Source organism: Ctenopharyngodon idella, chromosome 9 (assembly GCF_019924925.1).
Source record: "Ctenopharyngodon idella isolate HZGC_01 chromosome 9, HZGC01, whole genome shotgun sequence".
Lineage (NCBI taxonomy): Eukaryota > Metazoa > Chordata > Actinopteri > Cypriniformes > Xenocyprididae > Ctenopharyngodon > Ctenopharyngodon idella.
The window spans coordinates 12205264-12221784 of NC_067228.1; the positions used below are offsets into that span (position 1 = coordinate 12205264).

The 16521-nt window shown below is 38.1% G+C and overlaps 1 protein-coding gene across 1 annotated transcript; it reads left to right on the forward strand.

Annotated features, from left to right (window-relative positions):
- The first annotated feature begins 719 nt into the window (after positions 1-719).
- ints6 (integrator complex subunit 6) lies at positions 720-16124 on the forward strand. The gene is made up of 18 exons (XM_051906313.1): positions 720-1171; positions 1259-1336; positions 1735-1884; positions 4278-4367; positions 5476-5659; positions 7863-7988; positions 8638-8786; positions 9128-9280; positions 10257-10389; positions 10600-10694; positions 10786-10896; positions 10984-11199; positions 11491-11617; positions 11921-12063; positions 12153-12324; positions 12457-12795; positions 13180-13273; positions 14608-16124. Exons 1-18 carry the CDS (start codon positions 1061-1063, stop codon positions 14699-14701), a joined length of 2565 nt encoding a protein of 854 aa, XP_051762273.1. The 5' UTR covers positions 720-1060; the 3' UTR covers positions 14702-16124.
- Positions 16125-16521: the final 397 nt, after the last annotated feature.

The window sequence follows — 16521 nt, forward strand, 5'->3', positions numbered from 1 at the left end:
GTCCTTTGGTTGATGCTATCATTGTTTCCAGGAAGTTCTGTTTGTCACTTTGTATAAAGAGAACAAGGGCATTCAAAGACCAACAGCTACTAACAAAAAAGAAGAAAAAAACTGAATAAATGTCAATAAAGCAATAATAACATGCCACTACATCGTAATACTATGTTACTTTCCAAGGTTAAATCTTTGAACTCTTTATTAAATGGAAAGGTGATTTGCCAAGAAAAAAGTGTGGTTCCATATTAGAAACAAGGTTAAAGAAATCTCATTTAAATGTATAAACTAATTTTATCCAGTAGAAATCATTATTTACAGAAAGTACACATATAAACTGTACTTTTTGTACTCTTTGAATAAGAAAACTATAAAGACTTTAAAAGTTTGAGAGCTTTATAGAGTATTTATTTGATAAATACTTTATTTTGTATTAGTCTGTTTTTTTTTTCTTTTCTTTTCTTGTTATTTTTATGTGTTATTTTTGTATGCATAATTCAGTATCAGCATTTGAACGAAAGTACATGTACAATGTTAATGTTTATTCAATAAACAATTTGTTTACAAATGCGCATGCTCCCGTTGAGCTTCGCTTTTTTTGTGTGAATATGCTAATCATTTATTTTCAGGTGCCAATCAGTTGAGGCGTTTTGACGCATGGCACTCGGGCAGGGCTTGGGAGGCGGAGTCAAGTGCTGAACGTAGAATAAAACCACTGCAGCCCGCGAGCAGACCTCAGTGTGAGGAGAATCATGGACGTAAACTAAACAGAAAGTTACCATGATAAAAGTTAGGCATTTCTTTCAAATTACAGCAACAACACCCGTTTCCCTTGTAAATCAACAACCTTTTCCCCCCAGGGTCTGAGGTTTGCTTAAGTTTACAAGGCATCGCTCTTTCAACACTAACTACAGTTACACTCTGACAGAAAGAATGCGCGAGACAGTTAGCATTAGCCGGCTAGCAGCGTGCTGACAGCAGCGACAGGAGGCGAACAAAAGATTGCTCTGCATTTGTCCGCTTGCACTGACACTCGGTCCATGTAGAAGGGGCGATTATCAACACAATGCCCGTGTTACTTTTTCTGATAGATACGTCCGCCTCCATGAACCAGCGCTCCCATCTGGGCACTAGCTATCTGGACATAGCGAAGGGCGCAGTTGAGACTTTCCTGAAGGTAAATGAATACACGACTCTGCTCCACATTCTTACTTTACTGAAAACTTACGAAAAACCTACGTTTCCATATACTTTTTCTCAACAGCTGAGGAGCAGAGATCCGGCCAGCAGGGGAGACAGATACATGTTAGTGAGTTTTGAGGAAGCACCGGCTGGAATCAAGGTACAAACTCTTATTTCTTTCCAAACCGGATTTATTTTACTCCAGACACTTTCAGCGCTCGCTTCGTCTGTTTGCGTTTCAAAACACCACGTCTAAATATGTGGTGTAAAAACATTCTGCCCAGCATGAATTTGTGTGTTTAAACATGGCCGACATTTTGTTCAGTGTGGCAGCAGAGAGCTCTAAGTGTGTGTGTGTGTGTGTGTGTGTGTTTGAGGAAAGAGAGATGGGGGGACTAACCTAACTTAGTTTTCCCACCGAGAGAGAGAGAGGACTCTTCACTGCCCTTTACATTATTCCCTCAGCCAGTTTCAGATCATTGTGTCTGCCTGAAGAGATGTGGTGTGAGGATCTCTTTAGAAGCATAGCTAATCATTTGCTGTGTCTTGATTTTTCAGGCTGGATGGAAGGACAGTCATGCCACTTTTATGACCGAGCTGAGGAACCTGCAAGCAGTTGGATTGACATCGATCGGCCAGTCTTTAAGGACCGCTTTTGATTTGCTCAATCTCAATAGATTAGTTTCGGGGATAGACAACTATGGACAGGTATGTTATAAACCAGGGACTGGTATAAAGTCTTTGGCCTAACCCCATGAGCCCATCCCCAACAACTCAGTTAAACAAGCACCCAGTAGGCTCACACTGTGCCAACACAATCCCAAAGGGCCCCTGGTGACACACTGTAGTAATAAGTAAACTGCATCTTGGATGCAAATAAGGGCAATGATTAACTAAAGCAGGTTTTGTAGTGGGACCTCAGTTATGCTGTGTAAGTGTGCTCTAGTTAAAATTGTTCCAGGTTGAGCTTGGTCTTATTTTGCTTCATTGTTTGTAAATGAAAAATTCTCAGGAGTTTTCTTAAGGTTCACAGTTCTTGTATTTTTGCATGTTGAGCTGTGAAACTAACAGATGCAAAATTACCTCACATAGACAAGATTTGGAGGCTGTGTGTGGTGAGACAAATCACTCAAGATATTTATTACCATCATTACTTCTCTATGAGAAAATTGCTGATAGAACCCATGTGGATATGCATTTTTTTAAAGAATATTATGTTAATTTTTTACATTTTTATTTGTTAAAAATGTGGGTGATTTGTGCAATACACCATACTAAAGGTTCTTATTGGTTTTAAGCACATTTCTGTGAGGTTGCAAGGGCTTTACTTTGGTCATCTCAGTGGTTATTTGCTATTTATGCTATTCTTTTTTTTTTTTTTTTTTTTTTTTTTTTTTTTTTTTTTAAGGGTAAATTGTCTTCGAATTCAGGTTACTTAAATTGAATTATATCACCTATCATGTAGTTTAATTTTTTTTTTTTTTTTTTTTTTTTTCCCACTTCCCTGGCTGTAGAAATTCACACGTTCAGGAATTTTGCTGGAAGACAAAAGATTTCCCCACACAGAATGTTTTTTTTTTTGTGCTAGTTGAACAAACTCAGGGTTACGGGATTAGTTTTGAGCTGACAAAACTAAAACAATCCAGTCAGGCTTTGTTGGTAACATGACTCTGATCATCAACTTTCTAAGTCAACTCAGATTTTGATTCTGAGTTTTTGGAATTTGTTCACATGAAAGTGTGACATCAGTAGCGAACAGCCAATCACATGCCTTAAATACAGAGAAACAGAGATTCACTTCTCACAAAAGAGTCAGCATGATTAATTTCTCTTCTGCCGAAGATTAAGAGATTGAAGAATATAAATTATATAAATGCATTTACATAGCAAGAAGAAAACATTGTCCCTGAAAGAGGACAACTAAAAGAAAACATTTTGTGTTATCATTACAAGTTAAAGTGATGTTGGTTTATGTAGTTAATAATATATATAATTAATAATATATATATATATATAATTTCACAGATTTCAGTCATTTTTAAACTTTATTGATTCTAAAGCGTGTTTGTATAGTATGTATTTATACATTTAAACTAAATGCTGCTTAATCGTTTAACTAAAATTGCTTGTGTAATGGATTAAGGGTATAGTAATTATATAAATCATATAAAATAATTATAATACTCATCACTAAAAGCCAGATGATTTTGTCTTTAAAAATTTATTACGTGGTGACCTTTAATTTGAAGCAAGAGAAACTGGGAGAGTGGCTTCATTTATGAGCGCTGTGTCACTTTGTTCACAGCTGATTGGTCAGCAAACCTTTCGGTTTGAGATCTCTTACCTAGAGTATAACCTGTCCTGGAGCAGGTTAGCTGTGGAGCGTAACTTACTATGGAGATGAACACCACTAAAAGCTGAGCCACTTTCATAGTGCCTAAAACCCAGGGTTGGCACTTGGCACAAACTAAACTGAAACATAATTAGCTATTGTGGCTACTACACACCTAAACTGGCTTCATGGTATAGGCCCCAGCTTATTTGTTTACATGTTTATTTTTATTTTTTTGACAGAAAATAAGAAATTTTAAAATATGCTTTATATTCTTTATAATATGCTATATATCTTCATATTATATGATTTAGACAATATATTTTGTCTCTGAGTTTATTATTGGCATGTAATAGAGCTGCATGTAGTGACATGACACAAGAAAAACAGGGTCATTAAATCTTTTCTCTGCCTGCCTGAGGTAAATTTAGATTCCCTCTCTTTATATTATTGGAATGCTTAGTAATGGATCTCTTTTGTTTCTGGTTCACATATTTGTTTCAGAAATGACTCCTCCATAAAATCTGCACTGTGCTGAAGATACAATTAAATGTTATCATTGAAAGAGCAGAGCGTTTAACTGATTGATTATACATTATTTTATCAGTGCATATATGGTGTGTTTATGATTTGTATAATGAAATCAGTGTTAACATCAAAAACAGTGGGTGTATTTGAAGCTATGCCTTTGTCTAATGAGCTCCACTGCAAGTGCTCAGTTTTTATGGTTGTTGTTATTATATCATTTTTGTTGTCTTGTGTTTTGCAGGGTAGAAACCCTTTTTTCTTGGAGCCTGCTATCATTTTGGCCATAACTGATGGCAGCAAGCTGACCAGCAGTTCTGGGGTGCAAGATGAGGTGGGTCATGTGCCAGTATGGGCCGGACTTGAGGACTCCCTCTGTGATGGCATCCTGTCTAGTCATGGGTTTCCTATTTTGCTTTGTCCTCGCTATCCCCTGCTTGCTTTTTTTTTTTTTTTTTTTTCTCCTCCCTTGCCATATCATCTGTTGTTCTCTTTAAAGGAACACTCCACTTTTTTTGAAAATAGGCTCATTTTCCAACTCCCCTAGAGTTAAACAGTTGAGTTTTACCGTTTTCGAATCCATTCAGCCGATCTCCGGGTCTGGCGGTACCACTTTTAGCATAGCTTAGCATAGTTCATTGAATCTGATTAGACCGTTAGCATCTCGCTCAAAAATGACCAAAGAGTTTCGATATTTTTCCTATTTAAAACTTGACTCTTCTGTAGTTACATTGTGTACTAAGACCAACGGAAAATGAAAAGTTGCGATTTTTCTAGGCCGATATGGCTAGGAACTATACTCTCATTCCGGCGTAATAATCAAGGAACTTTGCTGTCGTACCATGGGTGCAGCAGGCGCAATGATATTACGCAGCGCCTCTCACAAATGTCTCCGTCTGCGTAATATCATTGCGCCTGCTGCACCCATGGTACGGCAGCAAATTTCCTTGATTACGCCAGAATGAGAGTATAGTTCCTAGCCATATCGGCCTAGAAAATCGCAACTTTTCATTTTCCGTCGGTCTTAGTACACGATGTAACTACAGAAGAGTTAAGTTTTAAAAAGGAAAAATATTGAAACTCTTTGGTCATTTTTTTAAGGAGATGCTAACGGTCTAATCAGATTCAATGAACTATGCTAAGCTATGCTAAAAGTGGTACCGCCAGACCTGGAGATCGACTGAATGGATTCGAAAATGGTAAAACTCAACTGTTTAACTCTAGGGGAGTTGGAAAATGAGCCTATTTTCAAAAAAAGTGGAGTGTTCCTTTAACAGTATGGCTTGCAGATCTGTGAAAGTAACAGACTGTAGCTGGTAAAATGAGCAATAGTCAAGTCAGTCTCCTACAAGATTTTTTTTTTTTTTTTTTCTCTCCCCTCCCCAGGGATTTCTCCATATATGTGCTGACATGAATTAATTCATCCTTTTTCTCTGCTCTAGTTACATTTACCCCTGACAACACCATTGCCTGGCAGTGAGCTGACCAAAGAGCCTTTCAGATGGGACCAGCGACTCTTCTCTTTAGTGCTCCGCATTCCAGGCCATGCCTCTTCTGATCCTGAACCAATGGGTGGAGTTCCACTTGACTCCTCCCCTATTACACCCATGTGTGAGGTCACTGGAGGTGTGTATGCATTTTAACTACTTAAGTGAGAATTTTATCACAAAAAGACAAAGGCGTGGAAAAGAAAAGACAATGAACTGCATGTTTTGGAAGTGAACTCAAACTAAAGTGTAACCACAGACAGTTAGATCGACAGAGGGTTATTAACAGAACAGTTATTGTAAGGGTAGGTTTATCACTGAAAAATGCATCATATTATGTCTTTTCTTTAAACAGCATTAAGGTTAAAAAAAAAATGTAACCGTATGACCACAGCCTTTCCTGTACGCGACAGCTTTGCGAGGTTGTTGGGCGGGACTGACAGGACAGCAGTTTCTTTCAGTATCTCCCCCACCCCCCCGCTTGGCCAAAAACACTGATTGTGGTCATCTTCTCCATATTTACGTTTCTGTGCAGCCGTTAGCCACTGCCTTACAACTAACTGGATCCTTCACAGGAAACCGAAATAACTCACTCCTGCTAAACATTTACTCTGAATTCTTGCCCCCGGGAACAATACAAGTCGACACCCTTATAACTGAAAGTTTGCTGAAGTAATTCCTGCTAAAGCAAGGCGGTATTTGACTCCGGTGAAGCGTATCCATAGCAGACTGATGGGAGTGACCTTGGATTGCAATATGCCCAGTGCATTATGGGTTTTGAAGTTTTCTTACCTATTTGACAAAAGGGAAGACAACAGCCTTTTTTTCTCGTCACCGATTTCAATTGTTTTTCCACTTTTTTACTGCATAGGCAATTGAATTAAGTTGAATTTAATTGAAAGCCCATTTTCCCAGTGGTGAAGTACACTTTTAAGTCAACTGGCAATGTTTAGTGGTACTAGTGCAAGTGCTTTATAGCCACCATGAAATATTTGGTTGTGTGTGTGAGAATTATTCATGATCAAGTATGTAAAGTATATCAAGTAAAATTTGAAATAGATATTTATATGAGGTTACAGAAAAAGTCAATTTGGGCACCTGACTGAAGATTTTCTAGTCGACTCTTACACCGTGTCTACACCAGACGCGACAGTTGTAGACAATATCACTGATTATTACTGGTTCTGTTGTCTTTTGACGCGTTGCGTCGCTGAAAACTGAAAATAAATAAACATGAAAAATAAATGAACATTATATAAAAAAGAAATAAATCAAACTGAAACGCTGCAATAAAATGAACCATTAGGCTTTACCTGACTTATTTTTCCTCCAATCTCAGTCTTCTCATATAATCAGAAAGTAACACAAGTTTGTCCACATTCAGAGAGAAGTGAGCTCTTTGTCTTGCTCACAAAGCAGGCTTTTAAGATGTGCTCCGATGGCATGGACATGAACGTTAAGTTAAACGTTTTGCAGTAAGCTTTCACACGAACACTTGGATATTTGCCTAATATTAGCGCACATTTATCTAGGTTAATGTTAACGATAGACATGCGGCCATGTAAAGTGGCTATTGTTATGCTACTACTTGCATGTTTTTATTAAGTCATGTTTGAGTTCGCACATCACCTTTTTGTGGTCATTCTCGAAATGTTGCCACACCTTGGACTTCCTTTCTTGCATATCACAGCATGGAACAGTGCTAGAAATCTGCGTGACTTCGCCAATTCCTGTGGAGTTGTTTTTTCGGCTAATAAAAAACTGATTAAAATTTAGTCGACCAAGCCTCTTCTCAACGACTAACGTTTAGTCGGCTATTAGGGGCAGCCCAACTTTTTAAAAAGCTGTACATGCCCTGCTGAGTAAATGTCAGATCATACATATCGGGTGACGTTTAAGTGCTGTGAAAGTGTTTGAATTGTGAATTGAAGAGAATTGCTGAATTGTGGTTAAGTGCAGATTCTGCTGGACTCGTGTGTGCTGACTAATTCATCTCTGTAATGGAGACAAACTGAACTTTACTATAGAGAAAAGAACAACGTCTGTCCTCATGTTGATCAAATACTAAACACAATAGGGCGGCTACTGTGTGTGTGTGTGTGTGTGTGTGTGTGTGTGTGTGTGTGTGTGTGTGTGTGTGTGCAGCCTTGAATAGCTGAATAGCTGTGGCCTGGCAGTAAACTGACAAGAAAAAAAAAGCCACAGTAAACTGTTTCATCTTAAAGCAGACAGTATTAATCTACTTCAAATAATGCGTAGTAGTGGATAGAATGTTCATTTAAGCAATCAAGTTTAATCTCACGTCAGATGCAATTAAACTCTGTTTCCTGTTGTATGTTTAGGCCGCTCGTACAGCGTGTTTTCCCAGAGAATGCTAAACCAGTGTCTGGAGTCTCTGGTGCAGAAGATCCAGAGTGGTGTGGTCATCAATTTTGAGAAGACGGGACCTGATCCTCCACCTACTGAAGGTAAAGGAGGACCAGGCTTTTGCAGTTTTTTTTTTTTTTTTTTTTTTTTTTTTTTTTAATATAGTAAAGTGCTTATTAATGATAACGCTACTGTTTATCAGTTTAGGCTGTAACCAGTATAGGTGGGTGGATAGATGGGTACTTATATCCAATGTTCCCCATTAGATTTAGATATTTGATATGTAGATTTTTGGATATTACAACAAAACAAACGCTGTATGGCTGCACGGGACAATATGCAGTTTACACAGTAAATGCAGTATACACAAAATACACAAAGGTTTATAAATTTCACAGATTGAACACATTACTGTTCAAAAATGTGGGGTCTGTAAAAACAATTTGTAATGTTTTTAAAAGTTTCTTGTTCACCTAGGCTGCATTAATTGATCAAAAATAAAGTAAAACAGTAATATTGTGAAATAGAAATCTTTTGTAACAAACTAAATGTCACTTTTGATCAGTTTAGTGCGTCCTTGCTGAATAAAAGTATTAATTTCTTTCCTAAAACAAAGAGGAAAAAAATACTTTTCCCCACACTTGAGCAGTGTTTTTCAAACTTTTGAACGGTAGTGTATGCTTTATATTTAAAAAAAAAATTAAACCAAGCCATTATTAATGAAACTACCGTTTGTTTTGTTTTTCCTAGATGGTCCAACAGAGATAAAGTATGGACCTCAATCATGGCACAGCTGTCATAAGTTGATCTATGTTAGACCCAACCCTAAAACTGGTGTTCCTGTTGGCCATTGGCCTATCCCGGAGTCCTTTTGGCCTGACCAGAACTCTCCTACTTTGGTACGAAAAAAAACATGTTTCAATTTGTGTATGCTGTACCATCTGTTCAGTCCTTTTTTTTTTTTTTTTTTTCTAATGTAATGTTTATATGCTCTGTTGGTTTTTCTAGTGTAATGTAAATGATAGTATACAATTAATTGAAATATCATTTTTATAATGATTACTGTAATTTTTTTTTTTTTTTTTTTTTTTTTTTTTTTACTCTTAAGTTTGCCACAAATATAGCCTTTGATGCTGGTATGGTGTTAAATGATAGATAAAAACTGTATTTTTCTAGTGTAATGTAAACTTGTAAGCCTTGTTAGTGTGCTGTTTGCTAAGTTGACTGTGTTTCTCTTCAGCCTCCACGTGCAGCTCACCCACAAGTAAAGTTTTCATGTGTGGATTCAGAGCCCATGGTGGTTGATAAAGTGCCCTTTGACAAGTACGAGCTAGAGCCTTCCCCACTTACTCAGTATATACTGGAGAGGAAATCACCGCACACCTGCTGGCAGGTACTGCTAGTATTTTAGCGCCTTACATGCGAGTCAGGCAACATGTATGTTCACTCAAGGTGCTTTCACACTATGGTTCGATTGCCTGGTCTGAACCGGAGTTTGATTGCTCCCCCCTGTCCCCGCTGGATTGTGTTCACATTATATTTGTGTCTGAACCGCGGTGCATTTGCGCAATCAAAGCAGCAGCTGCTTAGTAACGACAATGCTGGAGAAGGTGGCAAAATGCATAGCATGTTTTTGAACCTTTTGGTTTTGGTTTTAAAGCGTCAACACATTACTTGTATCTATCTGCTGCTAATGTATTGAAAATGTTCTAAGAATGCGGAAGCTGATTTCTGCCGAAGGGGAGCAGAAATTAGATACACGTTCAGTGTGTCAGGAAAATGAGAACTAGTGTTAATTTTGTCAGTTTTTGTCTATTTATTTATTTATTTATTTATTTATTTATTTAAAATTTAGTCTTAGTCTTTGTCCTGTGTCAAATGTACTTTTTAGTATATCATATTTAGTCAACTAAATGTCTGGGCATTTTAGTCTAGTTTTTAGGCAATGAGAACTTTTCACATTGCTGCAAAATGGTTAAACTGAAAATGATTATTTTGCGCAAAATTATAATTGCAATGATTGTCATTTGAGGAATTTTTTTTTTACACTTCAACAGAATTATTGCACTTCCACCATAAGCATAAATCAAGAGACTTCATCACTGAGAAGGTTTGATCGCATATTTAGTCACAGCACCCCTCAGTCGCAGCTTTACACACTGCTCCTTTTTTATCCTGTTTCGGGTATGGCTCAAGGGTGCGCACCTGAGTTCGGAGAACAGCATTCACATCATCCAAAAGAATCAAACTCTGATGTCAATTGAACTCAGCTGCGCAACAAAAGTGGTAGTGTGAAAGCATCGTCAGACTTCACTAACTTCACTGCTATGGCTGAATGTTAATTGCTGTAACGTTTTATTCTCTCTCAGGTTTTTGTGTGTAATAGTGCTAAATACGGGGAACTCGGGCAGCCGTTTGGTTATCTGAAGGCCAGCACAGCTCTCACCTGTGTCAACCTGTTTGTCATGCCCTATAACTACCCTGTGGTGCTGCCTTTGCTTGGTAAGTTTCATTAATAACATCTCATTTATTAGATTTTATCATATGAAGGTATAGGTAGAATAATTCATATACAGAATTGGTTGATTTTTCTCTTGTCCTGTCTTGTTTTTAACATCTCGAGTAAAAACAAAATTAACACTCTGTATTTGCTGTTGTTTTTTTGATTGTTGATGGTTACAAGTCACATAACTGTTCATCATGCATTTATAGATGACTTGATTACTGTGCATAAGTTCAAGCCTCCAGCGAAGTGGCGACAATCTTTTGAAAACTATCTTAAAACAATGCCGCCCTACTACATCACTGTAAGTAATGGAATCACTCATGTTCATTTTAACATTACAAAAGTAATTAAATTAAGTTATTTTCTTTATTTCTTCATCCTGATTCTCCCAGGCCCTGCGGAAAGCATTAAGAATGATGGGAGCTCCAAACCTGTTGGCTGACAACATGGAGTATGGCCTCAGCTACAGTGTTGTGTCCTATCTCAAAAAGCTCAGTCAGCAGGTGTGTTCTAATATAGCTTGTTTCTAGAGTCTTTATTCTTAAAAGTGCTTCATCAAGTTATATATTAGTAAATTGTGTATATTACAGACGAAGGTCGAGGCAGACAGAGTTTGTGCGTCAATAGGGAAAAAGACGGTTCCGGAAGGTGGGATTAAACTTCGCTGCAGAAGCTCCGCCCTCTCTCTAGCACACAGGAAGGATTTCACACAACTGCTGCATAGTATCATGGGAGATGGGCCAGCTCTACCAATGGAGGCAAACACCAAGGAGTTTGCTGGCTTTCAACTAGCTGCTCTGAATAAAGTGTGTACATTTACACTACTGTAAATACTGCACACTTTGTAGATGTTTTGTACTGTTATCATGAGCTCAAGACCAGGAGATCCACAAAGAATACACGTACATATGACATCTAAATTTAAAACAAGTCTATATGAGATTAATGTTTAAAAGGCTGGATTTGAATGCAAGTGTTTTGTATATATATATGGCACATTTGATGTTTTTAACAGGGAACTGGTCAGCAAATGATCCATGGTCAGTTCTTACCAATTCAGATCCCTCATCTTTGCCATTTATCCTCTGACAACACAGGCATTAAAACCACAAGGATTGCGGAACCCCTATGATATCCCAAGAGCTCATCTGCTGGACCAGCTGAGTCGCATGAGGCGGAACCTTCTGCACGCTAGCATCTGCATTCTGAAAGGACAAGATCAAGGTAACACTCAGAGAGCCATGAATGGTTATTGATTTCCTTGGAGCAGTTTCCTGAATGTCTGGGCGATTCACTCAATTAAATGTAGCTTCTGATTTCCGAAAGAACTGCAAGCCTCTGACTGCAATTTGTTATATAAGGTTATGTTCATGATACCATTTAAATGTTAATTTTTCAACATTAGTTATGTAACTTCAAAAAAAAAAAAAAAAAAAAAATATATATATATATATATATATATATATTATATTATATTATATTATATTATATTATATTATTTATTTTTTTTTTTAATTTTTTTACTAGATCAGCTTCACAGTGTGCCTATAGCTCAGATGGGCAACTATCAGGACTACTTGAAGCATTGCCCGGCCCCTCTGAGAGAGGCAGACCCCGATCAGCCTAAACGTCTGCACACCTTTGGTAACCCCTTCAAATTGGACAAGAAGGTACTTTTAGATCTCAGGCTTTCAAAAAGGAGCACTATACAGATTTGACTTTCAGGCATATAACTCTTTTTCTCTTCTCTTCGTGTCAGGCGATGATGGTGGACGAGGCAGATGAATTTGTTACTGGCACTCAAGGCAAAGGAAAACGTCCTGGAGAGTCCAGCAGTCCTGCTGGGGTTGGGGCCCCCAAACGCAGGCGCTGCATGTCTCCACTGCTTCGGCCGGGACGGGCATATACACCTCCCAAAACACCACCCAGAAGTAAGTAACCAATAAACGAATGCAGAAAAATCATTTAGTAGTGGGTGTGTCACTTAATTCTGGTTCCTTTAGTGTCTAAAACATTGAAGCTCCAATTTTACTCATGCATGTTTCATGTCTGATCCAATACAGCACCAGATAATGATCAAACAGAATTGGATAACCACATCACCAACCATCTTGAGTCAAACAATAACTTGGACAAGGAGTCGAGTCCTGTGCCAGAGTCTGAACCGATTCAGCAAAGGAACCACCTTCAGTTAAATGAGAATGAGAACCAGCAGGACGGAGTGCAGGAGAACGGCCAGTCCAGCGAGAGTGAGCTCTCTCTGGGCAGTGAGGGTGAAGAGGAGGCCCCGCGTCGCTACCCTTCCCCCTGCCAGCTGAAAAAAATCAGAAACGAAGAGAGCCAGGAGCTGAACTCTGAACTCCGAGTGCTCATCACCAAGGAGATAAGGAAACCTGGAAGACGTAAGTAACAACACACATGTGCAGATGTCTGCAACTAAACAATGCTCAAGTGTTTCCATCATTTCCTCTCTTGATGCTCTTTCCTGGATGGTGTCCAATAAGTAAAGGAGGGGTGGCCTCCCACCAACGCTTTGTCTTGGGCCTTATGAAATCAATTGGACATGTTGGCTTCTTTTGCCAAATGTGAAAAGCTGTAATATTGTTGCAGCTGGTTTCCATTTGTTATTTTTATTTGTACATTGTAATGAATATTGCAGGTCTTGGGAAATTCATTTTGTTCCTGTGGTTTTACAATTGTTTTTTTTGTTTTTTTATTGTTTTTTTTTTTACATTGATCATGACACCATACATCAAAGCTTTCTACCCCCCATGTCCTTAACGCAGGTTATGAGAAAATCTTCTACCTCCTCAAGCAAATCCAGGGCAGTTTGGAAACACGTCTGATCTTCCTGCAAAGCATAATCAAAGAGGCTGCCAGGTATACTCCTTCCTTCAGATTCAAAATTAAGTAGATTAACTACACATTTGGTATTTGTATGAAGAGTAAAGCCCAAAGTAAACTTCGTTTTTATGCATACAATAGAGTACACTCACAGTGCATGTCATGTAATTTTTATCAACAATAGATGCATGCATTGCCACTTATTTTACACACAAGTGATCGAAGGCTTAGGGCTTTCCGTTTAAACCCATTGCAAGGGTTCAGCCAGTAGTGGGCACTCATGCAATGTAAGCAATGATGTACATCCAAGTGAACGAGACCTGAGGGAAGTTAGCGAGAGAAGGGCATAAAAAATGTCTTGGGGCTTTTACACTGGGCTCATTTGCTGCGGTCCAAGCCTGGGCGTGATTGTTCCCGGTGCCTCCCGCAGCGTTGTTCTGGTTTCACACTAAACTTACGTCATCACAAAGTGCACGGCGCATGACAGAAAACAGAACGGTGGTGGTGCTATTATGTGCAGCAGAGGAAACGACACTTGGGTGTGGTCATGTGCATTGCATGTAGACTGCTTTCTGCTGCTTGCAAACAAATTATTGTGAGGAGACAGCTGATTGCCATTTATTTGCCGCTATGATTGCACTCACAATGTCTGAATACACTGCAGGCTAACTTTTGCTCGAATACAAGGTAAATCAACACTATCATATCTTACATATTTTAAGTAAATACATCGTAATCGGCTAAAATATGCGCAGGTTATTTTACTTACTGGACAAGTGCGCACCTGAGTCCGTGTTGCTTTCATATTCACGCAAACTGTGCCACAGATCGCCTTTCACCATAAGCCACCTCCTTCAGGCAGTCTTGTGTCTGGTACCCCGGTGTGCTCTCAGGTTCACATGATAGCTTTCACAGTAGCAATTTTTCATGCGAACCGTGGCCCGTTTCGAAATAAACTGCCAGTGTGAAAGCCCCATAAAATGCAGCCATTAAAGAGTGTTTGTGGGTTAAGGGATACCTGCAACCCTTTTTAAAATGCTTTGACTTTTCCCCATCTCTAGTTTAAATGAGTACGAAGTATTTATTTTTTTTAATTGGTCATAACTTTCGGAGAGGAAAAAGTACAGACTCTGGACAAGGATTAATCTTTCTGGTGTGCCTGTGTTTGTATGCTATCAAAAGAAGTATACTTTTAGTACATGTTCGCTACATGTTTGCCTAAGCATTCGCGTCAAAGTGAAGTGTACTTTGGGCTTAATGTGAAAACACAAATATCTGCACTTTCAATGCATTAAGCCATAAACATTATGCTTCTATTCTATTAATATATCCAATTACTAATTAATTACACCATGTGTGCGTGCGCACAGGTTTAAGAAGAGGGTCTTGATTGAGCAGCTGGAGAACTTCTTAGAGGAGATTCACTTAAGAACCAACAGCATGAATCATCTGGACGGTTTCTGAGCACTCCATCTGCCCTACTTGAAAGACTCGCGCACAGATCTGCACTATTTATGTAACGTTTTTTGGGACTCGTGTGTCTCCAGTTTTTATCAGTATTGAAGCTGATTTTATCGATGAGGACTTGATGGGTTGTCTCTAAACCTCAGGACTAGGGGGATATGGGAATGTTTCTATGTCAGATGGTCATAAACGCACTGCTCCTTTTCTTTTTCTTAGACATTTTTTTTTCCCCCATCTAATTGTGCCAAAGAGAACTGGTTGAATGGCATTGGGTTCCACCTCAGCTCATTTGCGTTTTTGTATTTCCCCCCACAGTCCCCTGTGACATTTTGACACGTGTCATTGATCACCAATATAAACAAGTTTTCCTTTTCATTTCAATAGCGGAATAGCGCCTCTGCAAACTCACTGCTGCATTCAGTCTCAGACAAGATTATTTACTGGAAAGTGGTTCTTTGGTTTGATCTCTCTAATAAAGAAACTAAATCAGCAATATTCCACACCAATAAAAAGGCAAGTTACAAAGCAATTCTTTAATGTTGGAGGTTTGAGTGACTTTGAGGTTTTATAATTAAATGTAGTCTTGTACACTCCAAAAATAATTGTTGTTGATAAAATATCTCATCTCAGGAATGATGTTGGTGCAAAAGATTTAGCATTTGGCAGCAGAGGAACATCTTTCTGATGTTTTGTTTTCCTGATACTTTTAAAAAAGCTCTTATCGTTTAAAAAAAAAAGAAACACCTTCATTATTACACATGGCTTTGCCTCTAGCAAAAAAAGGTTCATGTCATCTGGTTTTCAGACCACAGAACCATGGCAAAGTTCTGTGAAAGTAAGGACTAAAACACTTATCTGAACTTTGGTTTCTTGACTTTGCTGAAAATTGCAAATGACAGTTCTGCATTGAGTAACCAAATTTGATTTACAGAAGCATCAACTGGAAAGATATAATAATGAAACGTGCAAACAATGTAAAAGTGATATTTAAACATCCATTATAGAGTTAAGAGCCAGTCAGAGTTAAGAGCTTATTCATTGACATGGGAAGTTGCTGCTAATGTATTCCTACATTACTGCCAAATATTCAGTATCCCTTAGCTTCTTTTGGTCTTTGTGCGTCTCACCCTCCTAACCCTGCACCCTAATGTAGGGACCAAATCTTCATCATACATGTTATAGATAGAGGAATCTGTGGCTTCTCTAAAAAAAAAAAAAAAAAAAAAAGTATTTTTAATATGCTGTATATATGTACATGGTGACATTGAAAATATTATTTAAGAGAATGTTTGGTGGAAAGCATTTTTTGTAAGTATTTGAATAAAGTCTATTTTACACTGTGAATAGTCGTGTAAATAAATGACATTTTTTCTGTCATTAATTTCTCAGTGGCACAATGTCATTAAAAGGATTGCAAATCTTACCATGTTCACTGTGTTTTTTTTGTTTTGTTTTTTTGTCCCCCCCCCCCCACACACACACACTTAAATTTGTGAGATCTAGAACCAAAACATCATTAGTAGTGTGTTATGTTGTGAGCTCCCAATCTGAGACCATCAAAAATATAATTAAAATATAATTCTGTTATTGATGTTTGGGGTAATGCAATAAAGTGTTTGTCTTGTCAAGGGTTAGTTTATTCCTCTTGGTATTTTTGACTCATGACTGCTAGACTTTGTAAACTAACATTGACTGTTTTCTTGATGGTCGGAGCTCTTATTCTTGAAACCTTTTAGAAAGAAATTTAACTCCAACGTGAATTTGCAATCGTATTGGGATTGTTATTTTGACGTTATATTTTTGCATCTTAAATGCCACAT